The sequence below is a fragment of the Melanotaenia boesemani genome, chromosome 1 (assembly GCF_017639745.1).
Source record: "Melanotaenia boesemani isolate fMelBoe1 chromosome 1, fMelBoe1.pri, whole genome shotgun sequence".
NCBI classification, from domain to species: Eukaryota; Metazoa; Chordata; class Actinopteri; order Atheriniformes; family Melanotaeniidae; genus Melanotaenia; species Melanotaenia boesemani.
Genome location: NC_055682.1, coordinates 34602789 through 34624073, shown reverse-complemented (window position 1 = coordinate 34624073; position 21285 = coordinate 34602789). Strand labels below are relative to the sequence as shown.

Genomic DNA, 21285 nt, shown 5'->3' with positions numbered 1-21285 from the left:
AAATTTAAAAGAAAAATTCTTTTTTCTTTTGTTCTTTGCAGTTTGGATGGTAAACGTCCTGATCTATCAGTTGAATATTACTTTTCTAGCTTAGTTTGATGTGTTTGATTACAGCCAATGGCACACAAACACACATTCCTGTCCTGCCTTGTAACCAAATCTAATGCATCGTAATGCCGCCTTCACTGGAAGGATTGAACGACTCCAAGAACAACTTAATAACCCAATAACAACAGCTGGTTAACAAGATGAGAGAATAAAAGCCAACAAGTGGCAAGTGATGCGAGTTACAGTCCACCTGCCATGAGGAGGTTCAGCAGGTGTTTAACCACTTCCAGCCAAAAACTACATCATGAGGACAAAGAAACAATCCAAACAAATATAAGATTAGCATAACGCTCCAGGGCTCTGGATCCATCGTACAAAACAGCAGCTTTAAATCTGCCTAGAAACTTTCAGAAATATAGAAAGTGGGCCACTGGCAACGCATAAGCAGATGGCTACGAGTTTGAAAGTATAAGCTGCTCTCAGTCTATTAATGTGAGCCCCTTTAAAAACCAGCACTTTCATTATGTTAGCTTATTTTTAGGGGTGGGCGATGTGGGAAAAGACAAAAATCTCACGCCAAATTTTGGTTTTGATATATTTGAAAAAAAAAAAAAAAGTATATGAAAAGAACAAAACAAGGAAAACCCCATGTTTTGAATAACATGAATAAAGCTGAGCTTTTCCCCTGGGTCCGTTTTCATCATACTGGATGCACTGAAAACGGTTCCCCGAACATCGGTTCTCTGTTGGTGGGAATTTGTGGACCGCTGGTGTCTTCTGCTTCTCAGAGAGTGCAGCATTTCTCATTGCAGTCAATGCACTGCCAAATTAAAGCAACGAATGACAGCTCAGTGGACTGAAAATAAATATATTTACTCTGTAAGGTCTGTAGAAAGAACATTATATATAACCTCACAAATTTCTTGGAACATGCAAGCCCATCTGTTTATTTTGTGTCAAAATAGACAATAACTCCACAAGAAGCCCTAAGCTACAGCGTTGAGCAGCACCCAAATTTACGATTTAGTCTTTAAGGGATGAAAAAATGAGAGATAAACTTCTTTAGCTGAAGTGAGTGTGCATGAAGAAGCAATGAAATGGTGTGAAGGCAGAGCCAACATCCTCACCTGGTGTCTCCTTTTCCAAGGTTTGCTCCAGCAGGATGGAGGATCGTCTGGTTCTTCATCATTTCCACAACACATTTTGTGTTTAGTTCCTTTTCTGTTGATTAGAGAACACACAGCGTTACTACCACAACACAAACGTAAAACTCCTGCATGCTAATCACAGCTATTTACAAGCAAACCAGATATTTTGAAAATGACTCTAAAATGTAATTTTCCATATGCTGGCATGAGTTATAGACAGTGTCTGTTGCAAACATGGGTCTGCTAGTTATTCATTTTCTACACCAGGGATTGTTTAGAAGTTAAATAGTATGGCCACAACAGCTTCTGTTTAGCATTAACCTTAAAATTATTCAGTGAGCAGAATCTAAAAAGGACCTTTTACCTTGGAGTAAGCTTTGGACAAATCAATAAAACAGGACCAGTCCAGGCTCGATCTCTACACACACCCAAGGACCTCCCTGTGTGTATATGATGCAACATGTGGCCTTTAGAACAACAACTCACCACTTCTAACGCATCGTAAGGAGTGGTCCTTCTGTTTAGTCCATGAAGGTATTTGTATAATATAAACCAGTTTATTAGGTAGTTATGACAATTCACACACAAAGGTTTGTTTGAAGAGTCTATCAGGATAAACTGACAAGTTCACAACTGCAGAGAAACAGCATAGGAAATAACAATCAATTCTTCTCATGCCCTGATATCACATGTCTGCGTTTGTACCCATCCCAGTGTTGATTTGATGTTCCTGATCCAAACATTTTATTACACTGGAAAATTTTAGATCAAAGTCACCTAGAAATGCAGATTTTTTTCCATGTAGTCAATGACTCTTTCACATACATCACTGTTAGTTCTGGTGTGCTTTAACAGGACTGAAACTTTTCCATTTATACATCACCATCTTAGGTGTTATTATAAACCCTGGCAAAAATCAAATAAATAACACTAATAAAGGAAAAAAACATGGGATCAAATAGAACTGTAGGACTTTTCCTGACCAAGTAGAGACAGAAAACGGAATCACCTTTTAATTTGCATTTCTAAAACAAATACCTGCACAAGCCCAAATATGCAAAGAAGTCTGCAGGTAAAAGAAAATTTGCAGACGTCAGCCTGATGTTGCACCTGGCTGACTGAAACATTACCTTAATAAGAGGTTATAAAGCCAGAATGTTCAGCTATTAATGACTAAGTTTTAAGTTAAATCTTTATTTTTTTTGTTTATAAAATAAAACAGCAAATGAGTCTTCACCTCCTCATGGGAAGAACATTTGACATTTTTCAAACAAGCGTTCACACGGCCTGCTGATGCGTCTTAAATCTTGCCTAGTGTGACTTTGGGAAGGTGACTGTCACCTACTTGGGTAGACAGGTAGGTCACGGTCCGGGTCAGGGACAAGTTCGCCTCATTGAGGCAAAAGCTGCTGCTGTCTCTGCTTTCCCGTTCCTTCCTTCAACCAGGAAAGTTATTATCAGAACTTCTGCCGCAACTTTTCCACCATTGTTTTTCTGTTAATCTGCCTACTTAGTCCAGATTTTGTATGTACTCCTGAGTGTCGACATGCTTTTGAAAGTGTCAAGTCATTGTTGGTTCATGCTCCTGACCTGGCTAAGCCGTTACAGATGGAGGCTGATGCAGGTGCTGTGGGAGCTGGTGCTGTCCTGAGACAGGAGCGGATCATCCTGTGCGTTACTTCTCCCATACGTTTACCGGACACCAGCTCAATTACTCCAGCATGGAAAAGGAGGCTCTAGCTTTGCTCTTGGCACTCCAGCACTTTGATGTGTACCTTGGGTCTAGCCCTGCACCTGTTGCTGTGTTTACGGACCATTACCCCCTTGTACTCCTAGCTAGCATGTACAATCACAACCAGAGACTTATATGCTGGGTTTTGGTTGTTCATGAATTGTAGTCTTACAATCTTGACATTAAACACAAAAAGCGAGTAGCCAACTTCTCTGCTGATGCCTTATCTAGGGTTTAGTATGCCAACTGAGTATCCATCTGTCCATTCATTCCTTTAGTCTTTGTCTTAAACTTTTTAAGTTTATGTCTTGAGGATGGAGCCATTACAGCCCCAGGCCTTGACCTTTGTGAATGTATGTAAACGTCTGTGTTTGGTTGCAACCAGGTGATTGGCTGGCTGTCTGGATCCTGGCTGGTACCTGGCTGTGCCGTCACCCGTCCACGATTGGCTGAATCATGTGCTGGGACTCCACTACTTCTAACCGTCATTCAGGGCAGCTGTCGTTGTTTAGACCAGCTTGACAATTTAGGCCTTTGGATCTGTGATTGTGTGTCATTTTGCTAAACGGAACTAGGCTGACCTGTTTTGTGAAGGCTCTAAAGAAGCCTTAGGTTAGCTGATTTGGGTCTATGTTCTTTGTTGTTGTAATTTGGTTTTGTGAACGGCGTTGGGGCTTAGATTTGATTGTTAAAAAAATTAATCCTTAGTATAGCCCCTTTACTGGGATGGTTTAGATTTGAGTTTCTTTGTCTCGTTTTCAGATCGTTTCTTTTACTTTGTCCACTTTTGTTAATAAACCTCTTTACCTTTACAATATCATTTCTTGTCTTTAATGACACCACCCCCTTTTCTTAGAAATAAGAAATTATAAAATAGAAAAAAGGTATTGAAAAAGAAAAAAACCCTATGTTTAATGCACCACAATGAGGTAAGTTTCTTCATTCATCCATCTTGACTGTGAGGCCTGATGATCATACTTGTGTGTACAAACACGCTAAATGCAGCCAGCGCATCCTGGGCATGTAACATCTGGCAGAGCGCTCATTAAAACAAAAACACAAACAACTGCTTGAGAATATAGCACTTTTTCTTCTGTCTGTCTTTCTTTTTGTTAGGGGTGGGTGGATGGGTAAGTGTAAATGGTTCTTGTAGTTTATTACCTTACAGTGCAAAACAGTGGCATTAAAGAACTAAACAGCATTAAAGCCAGAGTGTATTTTAAAATAAGTTCACTCTATACAACATGAACAACGTCACATTGCTGCCAAACCAGGCAACAAAATTCAGTGACAAATTCTGGATAACCAACTTAGCCGATAAAGATGGGAACAGGATTCTTTATACCCCTGTGCTCCCCCTGGCAAGGTTAGCCGCCCCCCCACGCCACCTGAAGGATGTCAGAGGTCAGAGGTAGAACTGCACTCCTTCAGCTGCATTCAGTGTTTGCCCAAGGACACTTAATGATAATAAACACCACCTTTCAACTGTCTGATCTGGTCAAGGCCCCCATGAAACTTTTCCTATTGATATAAGTCTAATATTGCTTAAAAAAATAAATCATCAATATTTGCCGTTTATACAAAGTCTGATTGTTGCAAAGCAACCACAACTTTGAAATGAAAGAAAAAAAAAGAGAAAAAGATAGGTGTGAATATGCATAATCGCTATCTTGCAGTGGGCTTGCAGGAGCATGCAACGGTGTTAATCAAGTGTGTTTCAGTTGCAGTAGTTTCAATTCCTTTCTACAGGAAATCTTTAACAGCACAACACCAGTGTGGTTTTATAATGAGTTGTTTTTTATGACGAAGTTAAATCCACCAGCCATGATGAAACAGACAGCTGCTGACCACATGCTCAATGATACAAGCTGTTAAACAACAATGTAATCAAGGGTTGATTCGCTGTGTTAGGATGTCAGGAATTTCAATACAGCCTGTTGTCGACGTCCAGTGAATTTACTGGAGGACAACCTCCCGGTTTGGTGGAAGTGTCTTTGCCACATCATACCAAACTGTAGCGTAGGTGGTTTGCAGGAAATTTTACTAATGTCTTTGTCCCCAGCTCATGTAAATAACCACTTTATTATGAAGTGTTTGCTTAAGTACTGAAGTGTAATTTACAGGCCTGGAACTACAGTCAAAATAATCCCTCCACACCCTGAATATAAAAAAAGGGATTCCCACCGAAAGCTGCTCGACAGTCATCAGATGCAAAAAAGCAACTGCTGCTCAAACCTGAAACATTAAACAGGAAAAACCTTAAAAAAAAAAAATCTTTCAGTTCCTGGTAGGAACACAGAGGCGGAGCTATGGAAACTTTCTGTCAAACGTGCTCCTTTTATCCATTAGTGTCCTGCCTACAATACCCATGTGTTTCTACTGTCCTGCCCCAGCTTTACTTCCTGCTCAGCAGAGGGGAAAGTGTGATGGTTGAGGGGATAAATGTACCCATTATTGGCTTCTCGTTGCTCCATAACCAGCTCCCCTTTCCACTGGCCTTTTCCCTGGTAATTCTCTGGGCTGCCAACGGCCTTTAGGTTTCCACAACCCTTCCGACATCAGCCAAGAAGCTCACCGGCCGTAGCGCTGCCATTGCTATCGGCCCAGGTTGCTCTGTTCTTCGAAGGCCACAGCCATGGGAACATGGAGCATTATGCAATGTTAGCAAATATTCAGACTCCCACCCTTCCTGCCTTTGTTCAGGGAGGCAACTACAACACCTCTCCTCCTCAACCTGGCCTACATGAGGCCAGTGGCTTTGAGGTTACAGATGCCTGCTCACTGCACTGCGCTGTTGGGAAACAGTCAATGAAGAAAGCTGCCTTTTCAACCATTGCAACTGTGTCCTGAGGCAACCGTCTGCCAGCAGGACACAGAGCAAGAGCTGTGATTGAACTGAATGACTAAAAGATGAATCAAGTCCTCATTGACTGACTGGTAAAGAGCATTTAGACATTTTTTATGAGGCTGACCAGATTTTTCTGTGAATTTCTTCAGCAGTGGCATATGATGGAAGATTTTTATCCCTCTTAAGCAGAGTAGACACAAGCACCATTCACTTTGAAACTGTGAGGTAGGGAATACTTAAAGGGAAGCATGAAGTCTGTTACTTGTTCCAACTTTAAAACAAAACAGCAGAAAATATTTTTACTTTCAGCTGCCACTTGCCAGGCTTCATTCACCAGCGAGCAATCTTCTAGATTTTAACCATTTCTATTTAACTTTACTTTTTTACATCCTCTAAATGTTAATCAAAAACATTAATATAAAGCTGACTAGGTGTGCCTGTGAGGTCAGAGAGCAAACTGAAAGCCTTGACTGAAGCCACATGTGGGATGTGCTCAGATTGACAAAATCCAAATACATAAAAGCGATGTGTAAGAAAGTGATTGACAAATTAGACCTCATCTGTAAGAATTCCTGCTGCACATCTTCCCTTCACACATCTACAAACCCTTTTTACATCATAAGGTGTTAACTTACACATATGCACTTGACTTTTAGAGGTTTAAATTTATTTTACAACCTTACAGAGAGCCATTAGTGAAAAAGTCCTCCTGAGAACAGAGTTTCTCTACATTAGTGCTGACGGTAAATCCCTGCCTATGGTAACTGTTTGGTGAACCACTGCCTTGATCTTGTGACCAACATCTCCAGCTCAAAGAAAGAGAGCAGAAGAGAGAGGAAGGGGGACAAACAAATGTGATTAATTCTGCCAGTTGTCAGTCAACTACTCTGCCTCCTCCTCCTCCTCCTTTCATGGGACACATGGTATCCCACGGCAAAAACACGACTTGGCAATCAACCAGGAAATGTCATCTGTGCCTTCCTATCCAGCACTGAATATCTGCTTTTTAATTTAGCGGAGCATTAGAGCATGAATGAAGATTTGTGTGACACTGTGCCTTTGTTATCTGAGCTCTTCTGAAATCTGACATGAGTATGTAATAATACGTAGCATCCCTGGGAAGATGAGCAGACACACACATGGTAGAGTGGTGTTTATGAGACTGAGATCATGATCAAAATAGAGACGGTCAAGAAAGCAGCTTCGGTTCTTCCAAATGACAGCATATAAATCAAAATCCCCCCGTATTAACCAATAACTCTGCTGATACTTTCAACAAGCGACAAATGAAGTCAGGAATTTACTGACATCTCCATCAGTGAGACAAGAGACAAAGACTTTCAAACTAGATCTCACAGCAGCTCAGCTTTAAATCTAGCTGAATGAAAGGTAGCCACAAGGGAAGCCCTGTGGTAGCTCTATATAAACATGTGCCATCCAAACCAGCCAGAAAACAGACTTTTTTCTTCCCCCCTTTCTTTATTTGCAGAAGTTCATTTAACTAATGGGCAGTGATTTCTGCCTGCCATCCCATTCCCAGGAAATTAAACAAGGAGTGCTTAAGTCAGGATAGTCTCCTGTGGACAAGCATCTTTATGAGATGCAGTCTGAATGTGGTAAACCTGAGGAGGTCTGTGTATCCTATCAGAGCTCATAACAAAGAGTGATATCAGTGTATTCACAAACAGGATTACAGATTCAGCATGTTAAGTCGTATATCACTATAAACATGCGTTTAAGACCATTTTGACAGAGTCAGACTTCGTTTACAGGATTAGTTTTTGGCATTACACATACTGTATGTGAGCTGAATCGAGCCCTCTCCTTACCTCTCCTGTTCATGGGCCGTACACGCACAGCCACCTTGACATTGGAGTCGTCCAGGCTGGGCTCTCCCATGCTGACTCCTTACTCCAGGAAGGGTAAGCAGCACTGGTCCAAAATAAAATCAGCTCCTTAGCTGAACAAGCATCTAAAATCCTGGAAATGTTGTGCTAGCCGGACTGTCGGCCAGCTAGCCTCTTTCAGCGTTGCTCCACAGACCAGGCATGTCCAAAGAAAAACACACACACATACACACACACAGGAAAAAAAAAGCCTGGGCAGAATCCCACAGGAAGCCAGCCGCCGCTGCTTATTTTCTGTCCATATTTCTGGTTAATTAAAATCCACAGAGGCAACGGACCTGTAAGAAAGATCAGAAATGTAAATTAGATAAGGCATTAAAGCAGACGGTGGCTGTGAATGAGCAGACATATGCTATTTATAAGCCAAAAAAAGACGGGCTAGCCAGCTAATTTGCCAGGCAAACTGAGGTGGAGCAGCGGCATGAAGGGAACAGGTTTTGGGCCGTTTGTTAACGTTTGACAGCATAACACCCCCAAACAGTACCCGAACATCGAGCAACATACCTAAGTGGATTCATCCTAGAGGTGACACCGTTAACGATCAAAATTAACAACCAATGATCCACAGGGAGCAGCCTGTCGATGATCTTCAGCTTCCCAACGGAATTTAATGTCCTCTCTCTGTCAAGTTGCAAACAACCAGCAGCACCACTATTTCCGGTTTCCTATTTCTCCTTCAAATTAAAGCATTACATTTACGAACGTTTAAGTGAGTATGCTGTGTAGGAGGACCAATGAGAACATAAACTGCCTGTTTTTTTTCCCCAAAACAAATAAAATCTTAACCGGATCTTTAAAAAAACATATAAAATCCCAGAACTTACTTACTAGAAATACTATTTGCGTTGTCTTCCGTCACTGCGATTCATACGTGTTGATGACTTACATGCAAAGTCATTTACCCCAAAATTATTTGGTTAGATTTGTAAAATTATCCCTTGGAAAATTAATGTAAAACATTGTTATTTAAAAACTTCGGCTGTACAGTTGCACCAACCTGTTTCCGCCGGTCCCCGAGCCCGACCGGAAATCGTTAACTGCAAATCACTTAATAAAACAAATACATACGGGTCAAACAAAAAAGGAAAACAACTAATTGAGCATATATTATTTAATTATGACGAAGAAAAAAACAATGTCAATTGTGAGCAATCACATATTGTTTAAATGAAGGGAAAACATGATACAAAATGAGTTTAAGACCCCAGTCAGTCACGCGACCCCGGCGTTCCCCACCACAAGATCATGACACTATTAACACTTCCTGTAGATGTCAAAATACAGCTAGGTAAGTAGTCTGTTCAATGCACAACCCAAGAAAAGGGTGGAAAATAAGACCTTTATTTTTTCAGATCTAAAATCTAACATCAGATTTAAGAGGCGGTCCGTGCCCACCGAGGTCACCCCTTTTGGCTCCACTCTTGAGTGCTGCCAGCTAGAAGACGTCATAGTAGACTAGATTTATTTAGAGAGACATCTACATACATTTTGAACGTAAAAGAAGACTCCATAGTAACTAATGTAACTTTGTGGAACCCTTCATTAGCTGTCACCCATTAAAATTGTATGGGGCATTATGAAAAAATGAAATACCACAAAAGAGAGTAACAATTTAAAAGAATATACTATTGAAACGATAAATCCTTTATAATCCAGGAATAGGGAAACTTGTTCATTTTAAGCCCAAACCTACTGTTCACCTGGTGGAGAAATTGTCTTTTTAAATTTACATCTCGTGTCAGGCTCCATTAAAAAAACAATTTTGGTGATACGTTAATAAATATACACAAAGTATACAAAAAAGAAAGAAAGAAAGAAAGAAAGAAAGAAAGAAAGAAAGAAAGAAAGAAAAGAAAAGAAAAGAAAAGAAAAGAAAAATCATACATTTCTCAATATCCTTATTACCGCTGCAGTGAAGATAAACAGCCAAACATTTCTGGATAACCTTCTGCACTCAATCACTATTATTTTGGAAAATAAAGTACCGGAAGTGCTTCAAGAACCCCCTGGGAAAAAAAACAAAGATTGTCAACCTCGATTTTGAGGCGCTGTATTGATGAGAGCCTCAACAATTAACAGTTTCTGACACCTGCTGGACAAAACCAGAATTACAAGTAAAGTGCCGAACCATTAAATCCCCTTAAAAAACTAAATTTGTGTGTAGTTTTAAAGTAAAGTTGTTTCTATAATATGCATATCGGTTGGCTTTTCTAGAAAAAAATATTGTCATAATACAAAATCATGTGACTTGGGGCACTTGGGATCATGTGAAAAAATTATCCCATGTAATCTGAGAAACTGAAAGTACAAGTGGGCAACGTTTTCATTGTGAAGGACAGGGGCTAAGACTGAAACTTACAAAAGATAATCTTCTTCTAAGATGAATGTAAGAATGTTTCTCATTAAGTTAAATGTGTTAAATGAGAATAACATGAGCACTGGATTGTATCAGCCAGAGGGGTGACTAAAGGGACTGATTAAAAACCTCTAGGATTTAAAACCTCCCAAGAAGCATTTTCATTTTTCAAGTGACTGCTTCGCCAGTAAACTCACACAACTCATTGGTAAAATTCAGTTGGTTTGTACAAGAGCTCTTTTTTTAAAAAAAAAAAAAAGAAAAAGAGCTACTGCCTGTTGACAGTATGTGCTTAGTGAAGCTGCTGAGACCACTAGAGGATGCTGTGCTGCAGCAAACCACAGCATCCCAGACGTAGCCAAAGACTAGCTGGAAGGACAGCAAAGAGGCAAACAGGCACTAAGAATCAGATGGGTTTGTCTCAGCAGAAAAGACTAAAGCTGCAATCTGTACAAAGATGCCCCTCAAGCTGCACATGACACAGAATATGGTGTACAATACAAGCTGGAAGAGGGTATATTTAAAAGTATTACTAACTGGTTTGGATTAAGTACAGGAACATCTGTGTTGAGCACAAAGGTCCCCAAAGTCCAATAAAGACATACATTCAAAAGGAGTTGAGAGCAACAAAGCTATGATAATGTTTGTTCAAGTTCTAGACAGACCTCTGTCCAACAAATCAGAAGTGAACATCGCTGTTGATGCTGCTTACAGTGATGCTGGAAAGACGGAGCATGACAAGCTTAAAATGGGCCAGAGGACAGACGTGTAGGTGAAATTCAAATTGTTCAGAGGTAATAAATGCATTAACAGCAGTCACTTCCAGACTTAGATTCCCGGTACAACATCTAAAGTCTCTGTTCACAAGACAAGTTTTTGGAAAAACAGCTAAGTTATTGTACAGAAAGCTCCCAAACTTTGTGGAAAAAATAATATATGGTCAAAGAATGCCAAAACACTGATGGTCAGATTAACATTGCAAAGCAACAATGACTGTTACAGACAACATATCTGTTTGTCTGAACTTCTTAAACTCAAATATCTTTTTTTCAGAACAGAAATCACTTAACAAACACTGTAAACAAACAAGCAAAGAAACAAAGACTTTTAAAAGATGGTAATATTCTGGCAGCTGGGACGCCAGGAAAAAAAAATACTGTGAAAAAACAGGAAAAAAGCAAATTGTAAAATTACTTTAAAAATCCATTAAAAAATAGTTTATACCTTTAATTTAACATGGGAGTTTTTTGGTTTATTTCAGCTTTTTAATTTTTAACGAACAATTGTGGCACGTATAATAATTAGATGAGCTATAAATGCAGTTAATAAATAAGGGTAAATAATAATATGGGTCCACAGTGCTTTACATTCTTTGACAGTCTAGGGACATGAAACAGGGTCCTCCAGTCCAAAGTTAAGCTTTCTAACTCCTAGACCAACACTATCTACGTGTGTAAACTGTATAACAGAACAAAAAAAGTCACGCTTAAACAACAGCGGATTAACTGTATTAAACTCAAATTTAGGTTTTAAGCTATCTTTGAATTAAATCTGAGTAAAACTATGATAAATCTGAATAACAGGTTTTTCATGTGATTTTACATTAGACATGTAATTCTGCAGTCTGTTTCCATCATCTTATTAGTACATCACCATATTTAAAAAATACAGGAAAAAGGCAAAATAATGCAGAAAAGAACTGTAATAAAACAGATTTTTGTTACCGTGGTCATCAAATGGGTCAGGATCATCAGTTAAAAATATTTTCAAATAGTCTCATTTTTGAACTTTCTACAAAACCTTTTTTTCTTTTTTTTTTAAATAAATTTAAAAAGAAAACAAAAAATCTTCCCAAAGAAAAACAGTCTGTTCTAGTTCTGAGACAATAAGGAGTAATGGCCAAAAAACTCAAAATATAAGTTGATGCTGCTCAGAAAGCATTGAGGGAAGACCGGGTACAGTTGTAACACGGGTCAGTTGTTACACGGGTCAGTTTTAACATGGGTACAGTTGTAAGACGGGTCAGTTGTAACACGGGTCAGTTTTAACATGGGTACAGCTGTAAGACGGATCAGTTGTAACACGGGTCAGTTGTAACACAGGTACAGTTGTAACACGGGTCAGTTGTAACACGGGCCAGTTGTAACACGGGTCAATTGTAACACGGGTACAGTTGTTACATAGATCGGTTGTAACACAGGTCAGTTGTAACACGGGTCAGTTGTAACATGGGTACAGTTGTAACACGGGTCAGTTGTAACACAGGTACAGTTAACACAGGTCAGTTGTAACATGGGTCAGTTGTAACACAGGTCAGTTGTAACACGGGTCAGTTGTAACACAGGTCAGTTGTAACACAGGTACAGTTGTAACACTGGTCAGTTGTAACACGGGTTAGTGCTAACACAGGTACATTTGTAACATGGGTCAGTTGTAATATGGGTACAGTTGTAACACGGGTCAGTTGTAACACGGGTACAGTTGTAACACGGGTCAGTTGTAACACGGGTACAGGTGTAACACGGGTCAGTTGTAACACGGGCACAGTTGTAACACAGGTACAGTTGTAACATGGGTACAGTTGTAACACGGGTCAGTTGTAACACGGGTACAGTTGTAACATGGGTCAGTTGTAACACGGGTACAGTTGTAACACGGGTACAGGTGTAACACGGGTACAGGTGTAACACGGGTCAGTTGTAACACGGGTACAGTTGTAACACGGGTACAGTTGTAACATGGGTCAGTTGTAACACGGGTACAGGTGTAACACGGGTCAGTTGTTACACGGGTCAGTTTTAACATGGGTACAGTTGTAAGACGGGTCAGTTGTAACACGGGTCAGTTTTAACATGGGTACAGTTGTAAGACGGGTCAGTTGTAACACGGGTCAGTTGTAACACAGGTCACTTGTAACACGGGTCAGTTGTAACACAGGTACAGTTGTAACACGGGTCAGTTGTAACACAGGTACAGTTAACACAGGTCAGTTGTAACATGGGTCAGTTGTAACACAGGTCAGTTGTAACACGGATCAGTTGTAACACAGGTACAGTTGTAACACGGGTCAGTTGTAACACGGGCCAGTTGTAACACGGGTCAATTGTAACACGGGTACAGTTGTTACAAAGATCGGTTGTAACACAGGTCAGTTGTAACACGGGTCAGTTGTAACATGGGTACAGTTGTAACACGGGTCAGTTGTAACACAGGTACAGTTAACACAGGTCAGTTGTAACATGGGTCAGTTGTAACACAGGTCAGTTGTAACATGGATCAGTTGTAACACAGGTACAGTTGTAACACGGGTCAGTTGTAACATGGGTCAGTTCTAACACAGGTCAGTTGTAACACAGGTACAGTTGTAACACAGGTCAGTTGTAACACGGGTTAGTTGTAACACAGGTACAGTTGTAACATGGGTCAGTTGTAACACGGGTACAGTTGTAAAACGGGTCAGTTGTAACATGGGTACAGGTGTAACACGGGTCAGTTGTAACACGGGTCAGTTGTAACACAGGTCAGTTGTAACACGGGTCAGTTGTAACACAGGTACAGTTGTAACACGGGTCAGTTGTAACACGGGCCAGTTGTAACACGGGTTAGATGTAACATGGGTACAGTTGTAACATGGGTACAGTTGTAACACAGGTACAGTTGTAACACGGGTCAGTTGTAACACAGGTACAGTTGTAACACGGGTCAGTTGTAACACAGGTTAGTGCTAACACAGGTACATTTGTAACATGGGTCAGTTGTAACATGGGTACAGTTGTAACACGGGTCAGTTGTAACACGGGTACAGTTGTAACACGGGTCAGTTGTAACACGGGTAAAGGTGTAACACGGGTCAGTTGTAACACGGGCACAGTTGTAACACAGGTACAGTTGTAACATGGGTACAGTTGTAACACGGGTCAGTTGTAACACGGGTTAGTTATAACACGGGTACAGGTGTAACACGGGTACAGTTGTAACACGGGTACAGGTGTAACACGGGTCAGTTGTAACACGGGTACAGTTGTAACACGGGTACAGTTGTAACATGGGTCAGTTGTAACACGGGTACAGGTGTAACACGGGTCAGTTGTAACACGGGTACAGCTGTAACACGGGTCAGTTGTAACACGGGTACAGTTGTAACGCGGGTACAGTTGTAACACGGGTCAGTTGTAACATGGGTAAAGTTGTAACACGGGTCAGTTATAACACGGCTACAGTTGTAACATGGGAAAGTTGTAACACGGGTCAGTTATAACACGGCTACAGTTGTAACATGGGAAAGTTGTAACACTGGTACAGTTGTAACACGGGTCAGTTGTAACACAGGTACAGTTGTAACATGGGTCAGTTGTAACACGGGTCAGTTGTAACATGGGTACTGTTGTAACACGGGTCAGTTGTAACATGGGTACAGTTGTAACATGGGTCAGTTGTAACACGGGTCAATATCTCCAATCATAGAGAAGTTAGGAATCATCTAATTCATACGCACATGTTCAGTTGGTCCTTAGTCTGCACATGAAAAATATTGCTTTGAGGCAAGCACAGCTATATTTGTGAGGGAAATTAGCATTTTGAGGTAAGAAAGTAACTTTTTTGGTCCAAATTATTTTTGTGATTACATTGCTTGCTTTGTAGTTGAACTAGTCAAACATATATCATGTTGATTATGTGTCTGTTTAGCTGTCTTTTAAGCATGTTATTTGTGGTAATAGTTGTTAGCTGTGTGGTAAGCTATCTCATCGATCATGCCCTCTGGGGCAGCTGTAACACACTTGCATAATGTAGGTTGCAACAGTTTAGAAAATGTTACAATTAAACACAACAAAATTTGAATGAATGTATGAGTAAAAATGTGACTTGAATTACAACATTTTGTTGTAGGGCACATTTACACCAGGATAGTTATGGGGACGTGGTTCGATTGGGTGGGGAAATCAGAAAATCTTCACACCTTTGGTTTGGTTTGCTTTTACACTGCATTTTACTCAAGCGGATCAAACCTATGACCATGTTGCGATAAGATGTTTAGTTTAAAGATGCACTACAGAAGCTTTGCAATTTTTCCAGTGATGTGCCCCCCATCAACGGCTAATTCAGCATCCATCTTGCCTCCTATACCTGTACTGTGAAATCATTCCAGCCAGCAAAAGACAGCCTTGATGCTGTTATCTCTTTCCTTTCCTCTCTTTTTCCGATAATGTCTTCTTGCATTTCTTTGCTGAATCAGCCACGGTATGCATTCAAAAACAGCCAAAGTGTTTATATCAGTTTGCTAGCGTGTGAATGGAACTCGGCTGCAATGTCACGTTGCATCCTGGATAAAGCAGTTGTGTAGTGCCGTTTCTCAGCCTCTGGATGATGCTGAAGAGCGATGGCTCCAGAAATTTGCATGATAGATGTCACTGTGCCATCAAACGAGTCCGAAACGCAGAGTCTTTAAGGTCAGAAAGTTACGTAGTGTTTTCTTTAACTTCTGTGCTTGTGTTTGAGATCAAGCCATGCATTTTTTGTTTGTGTTGCACAGGCTGTTTCCATGCCATTTATTAGCAGACACTTGAAGCTAGTTTACATTGCTGTTTGAGCACACTGGGTTAACAGAGCTCGACGTTGGAGACAGAAATGTCAAAACTGCTTCACTGTCTCCCGTACTCAGCATCACCTAACAGGGATATGTTCTGACCTGACCCACAGTGGGTAACTTCTGCTGTACAGGAGAAATCTTTCTGTGTTCACTCTGCAGAACAGATGGTTAACTGTTCCTCACCTTAATGACATATATGCAACCCAATATGTGCATCAGCACTATGAAAATAGCTCACAATCCAGATTTTTTATGGCAGAGTTTCTCCAAAAAACAACTTAAGACTTCTCCAAAGACTCCTCCAAACCTGAAGATGAGACTTAAGTGGTCCAAATGGCATTCATACTGAACTAAAGATGGCTGGAATAGAGTGAAATAGACAGTCAGGTGAAGGCTGAAACATTTTAATTCAGACTGTTGTGTTTATGCTTGCAACAACATCCCCTGGGCAGCATCAGTGATGGTTCGTGGGTGTTTCACTGCAGACAAAGTCAGTGATCTTGATACAAACCTCAATTTTTCAGTGTTATGCTATAGCTTCAACACTTTTTGTGATCCAAAGGGTTCAAGCTATGCTGGCATCAGATGGATTCTTACTCTGGGAATGTATTCAAACTGCACAGAGAGGGCTCTCAAGCTGCCTTGAAAAAACAAACTCTTGGAGGCAGAGCTTAATTGCAGCAGATAGGGAAGAACATGTGTTGTGTTTGTTAACATTTAAAGACCAATTTCTTTTCAAGGTTACCAAGTTCAGGTAAAAAAAAAAAACGTGGACAGGATTGAATGACTGCTGTTAGGCTGAGTTTTTACATTTATCTTATGCTGACAAATGAGCTACAAATGTGTAAAGCAATTCATTTTAGCACAAAGGAATGACTTATATCTAGTGAACTCAGTGGAATTTACTGCACAAAAAATAGCAAAAATCAAATATATTTTTCTCTGTTTTCGCCAGTCCTTGGCTCCCCTTTTTCCCAGATGATCTTTATCTTGTCTCTTTTTTTTGTTATTTTTATTTTGTGTATAATTAATTGCCCTCAATTTTCTCTCTCTCTCTCTTTTTTTTGCATTCTGTTGTCCTAATTTTACATTTTTTTGCAGTCATTAAAAGTCTCTTAGTCATTTTATTGAGCTTCTAACCACAGGTCTTTACAGCCTTCTAATACAGTAACGTAATATATACCAGAGTAACACAGAATCCATTATATGTTGATATAATCTTGTTGTCTAAACATCAGCTGATAAATGACTGTGAGTAAGAATATTGAAAACAGGGACATATTCATAGAATCTTATCTGGAATTCTACTTTCCATCATCATTAATTTTTCTCTATTAAAATGTCTGTTTAAGGCCTCATGTGGTTCCTTTCCAGGCTTCTGCTCCCCCCACCCCATCCCCTCACGCAGCAGTAACCACTCGCCTGACGTATGAGCATACGTAAGTGCTGAACAAAAGTGAATGAGGGGATGTCAAATGATTACTGATACTCACGACTCCTCTCATACGTAGGAGAGCTTTAAATAGCAGTTTTAAACAGAAGTTGAGTGAAAGTATTAAGGTACAGGAGATGATTGTTGTTGTCAGAAGTGACTATAATAAAAAGCAAATCAAGTTGATTCCCCTTTCATATGTAGGCTATGCTTTATTTCAAGCTGATTAATTCAAAGCAAATGTTTGCAGCCAACTAAAAAAGAAAACCTGAAGGGCTAAGAGTGATTAAGACTCCCAAGGGGTTTCCTATACAAATGGCACAGCCTTTGAGGATTATTATTAACTTTTCTTCTATTTTTCATTATTTGGTTTCAGTCAGTATCGTCTAGTCAGGCTAATAAGGAAATTAGCCTCTTGTTATCTCGCTCACACAGATGCATGGAGTATTCACATGTTAAATGAGAGGTTAGAAGAGAGCAAGGAAGGAAACAGAGCAATTAAAGTAAAGGTATTGTAATTTATAATAACTTGAGTAAAAAAATTTGGGGGATTTTCTTATGTATATTTAAATTCCATTAACTGTAATAAAAAAAAAATTTCATCAAATGAATTGTAAACTAAAGTCCTGGAAATCAGCAATATCTCTTTAACAAAGTTGGATGAGGCATGAATCAAGATACAAACAGGCTAACAAACTAGATTATATAAATAAAGATAAAATGTTTTAACTTGGAAAATGCTACACATGTCCATGGTTTTAAGAAAAGGCAGAGGATTCAGAGTTGGCTAACATCCACAGTGGAAAGTTTGAGTATTTTGAACTTTCCTGCTCTGTCTTCCAAATAAGCTAGGCTAACCTGGGAGCTAGGCTAAACTCAACTGTCACAGTTTTATGATTAAGAAAAAAACTGACAAGTTTTTAAAAGGACCTATCTCATCACATCCGGTCATTTTTCTCTTAGCTGAATACAAATTTTAGCGTGTTAGCATGATCAGGTAATTGTTAAAACTTTGTCTTAGGCATGTTAGCATCTTTTTAATTGACACAAACCATTGCTGAAGATGATGTGACAGATTTACATGGTTTTTCTCTTGATGGAATTTGTTCAACGTAACATCAATTCTTATAATTTGCAAATGAAAACATGATCCTCTGCAAGAGTTTTTGTTGTGATATCACATTCAGGGAGACTTACCACTGACAATAACAGCATACAACTCACCTGAAAAACTGGAGGAAATTAGCTGAATTCAGGTCAACACAAGACAGCGAGTCATCTTCTGCAGTGTCTTTGCTTATTATATGTGTACGGTGGATTGGCTCTGGGTGTTTATGCATGCATGTGTGTAGGGTGTGCCAGTGCCCATTTGCTTGCTTTGCAACTGGACTCCTACATGCACTGTACATATATTTTATTCTTACAATATCTTGTTTATTTTTATCTACTATATTATTTTGCATTTCCTGTATTAACATATTTGTGGACAATGAATGGATTATAGCATATTTACATTTCATGTTCTGTTATGTTCATAAACATGCACTGACCCTAATTAATAAACAAATATGATATGAAAAATGCAAATGCACCTACAGAAAAAACAAACAACAAACAAACAAAAAAACCCCCACAAGATATTACCCTCAAAAGCATGACTCTGTGGCATTTTTGAAGGATAGCTTCCCAGAACTTCCAGCATGTATTGATTCAGGAATCTTTTGTAGATGTTTTCGTTTGGTATCCACTGCTTAAAAGCCAATAAAAACATGATTGATTTTTTCTGAAGTAAACTGTAAACTATGAGCTGTTTTATTAAATCTCATGTTTTGCATTTATGTATGTTGTGTTGCTCTCAATAATTCTTTAAATCTCTGTTTACAGATCTCATTGAAGAAATTTCCTGACTTGTTTAATTCGCGGGTCCAGATCTGGTGATAAAGTCATAGTGGACATGTGTGAGAGGAAATGGAGTTTCCTCTTATTGTTTTTCTTTCTTTGGCTTTGTGTGTCAGTGTGTGTATGTGTTTATGTGGGGGTGTGGTGATGTGAGTGATAAGGGTGGAGGGGAAGGTCTGACTCTTTATCTGTTCCATTGTTAAGATGACACGATTACAGTAATTGTTCCGGCCAGTGCAGATTTGTTTTGTTAAACTCTCTCTCTCTCTCTCTCTCTCTCTCTCTCTCTCTCTCTCTCTCTCTCTCACACACACACACACACACACACACACACACACACATATATATATATATATATATATATATATAGATAAATATAAAAAGAGAATACTGACTAAAAGAAAATTATTTGCGTTGCATTCTGACGACATCATTCACTCTTTCTTCCTGTGCCAGGAGTGATAATGTGATATATTAAATGGTCCACATACTGTGGAACTTAACCAGGCCGTCTTGTTTCCTGGTCTGTCTGCAGCACACAATCAGCAGTCACAACAGGTTACAGGAGGCAGCTGGTGATTGGAGAGCTGCTCAGTTGAATCCCCAAAAGACTCTGGGAGAAATCCAGGCGGGATGGAGACATCATTGAGTGATGCGCCCCCCAACAGTGTCCTGCACACACACACACACACACACACACACACACACACACACACACACACACACACACACACACACACACACACACACACACACACACACACACACACAGAGTTTTCAGTGCTTTTTGATAATGATGTCTTATACTGGAAACAACTTGAACTTTTTACCCAAAGGCTATCTCTTCTCTCTACCTACCTTCAATCAGTTAAAAACAAAACAAAACAAAACAAAAAAACAACAAGGCAGCGTGAGATTCTGGCTGTGTCTGAAATCACTCCATGTTTACTACATATTTCTGTCCAAATTCATCCACAGTGTTATTTCTTCTAATAGTTCACACTGAATCAAACAAATGTCCTCTTTTCAGCTAACATATGCCAGTGTTTTGTAAAATGACCATTGTGTATTTTAAAAGCTGGCAGTGTGGATGCAAAGAATAATAATGATTGGTAACTGTGGGAAATGTCAATTTCCTGCTCCCTACTGAGTATCCCTCGTTGTGCTCTTTATGTTGGGAATGGTTAAATGATGAACATGGAAGGACTTGGACACATCCCTGTACACTGCTTTTTGCTAACAACCCACAATTCAATGCACCACATTTCCTCAAAATCCCTTAATGATGAAGATTAGCAAGTATCTGAACTTTCAGTTAAATGCTTTGCACCAAGTGAACTACTTAGTCTCCATTATGTATAGAATGATGTATGAGTGGGTAATTTCTAGAAAAGTATATTTCTATATTTCTTAGACAGATGCCAGTTTTGCTTGTTTTAACCAACCTTGGAAGCATCATTCAGTGACGTTTAACATCTGAACATGGCCTTAATCAGTCAAGCTCAGAAAACAGTCAAGACCTGGCAGATGTGATGTCACCCTGTCATCTCTAAATGGTAAAGCAATGCATCAATTCTTCTGTATCTCACAAAACTAAACCAAAAAATAAAACCAAATCAAACAAACCAAAAAACCTCCAGCCAACTAAACCCTAATGGGATCTCAAATGGCTGCCTAATGTCATTGTCTTTATTGCTTATTGCCGGTGGAGGGCATGGTGGGGGTTAAGGCTACAGTTAGTGCTGTGTGTGCATGGGCGGTGGGTGGAGGTATGAAGCTAAAAGCCAAGCCCTGGTCAGGAGACAGTGGAGATTGCTCTTTATAGCCTTGGTGGCGGAGATCCTTGCCAGAATATGGCCCTCCATTACAGCAAGCTCTATTAGGTTAATGGCTTTAGCAGTTTTATGGGCATGAGATCATTACTTAGACAGACCAATCTAATCAACAGCTGCACCACCGATCATGGACACAGCAAACTGGTTTGTGGCTGAAAATGGACCCAAGGGTTTTCCCAGAGCAACCCAAGCAATATGGTGGTTTCTGCATTGGATAGTGTGTTTAAAATACAAAACCTATTTATAAAACAACATTATCAACATGTACACATATACATTTACCCCACTGTACATGATTAAATTAAATATTTATTTAGCTATTTGCATTTTTAAAACTTAAAACTTATTGTTAAGGAACAAAACATATATATTTTTTTTATTTTTCCTTTCCAGAGGTCAGGAAATCACACAAATCACACAAAAGAAAGAAAGGAAGGAAGAGGGCTGCCCTGACACTGTCTAGTGTTTTTACTCTATTATTGGGTCTCATATA

At 39.6% G+C, this 21285-nt stretch overlaps 1 protein-coding gene across 2 annotated transcripts in view; it reads right to left on the bottom strand.

Moving 5' to 3' along the window:
• kif13ba (kinesin family member 13Ba) overlaps positions 1-8289 on the bottom strand; it is a 46114-nt gene extending 37825 nt beyond the window's left edge. For both annotated transcript variants that reach the window (XM_041985570.1, XM_041985580.1), the window contains exons 1-3: positions 8188-8289; positions 7606-7961; positions 1176-1269 (exon numbers count right to left, since the gene is read on the bottom strand). In XM_041985570.1, coding sequence (XP_041841504.1) covers positions 1176-1269; positions 7606-7675 — 164 coding nt within the window. In that variant the 5' untranslated portion in view covers positions 7676-7961; positions 8188-8289. The remainder of the gene's footprint in view (positions 1-1175; positions 1270-7605; positions 7962-8187) is intronic.
• Between the last annotated feature and the right edge of the window lie 12996 nt (positions 8290-21285).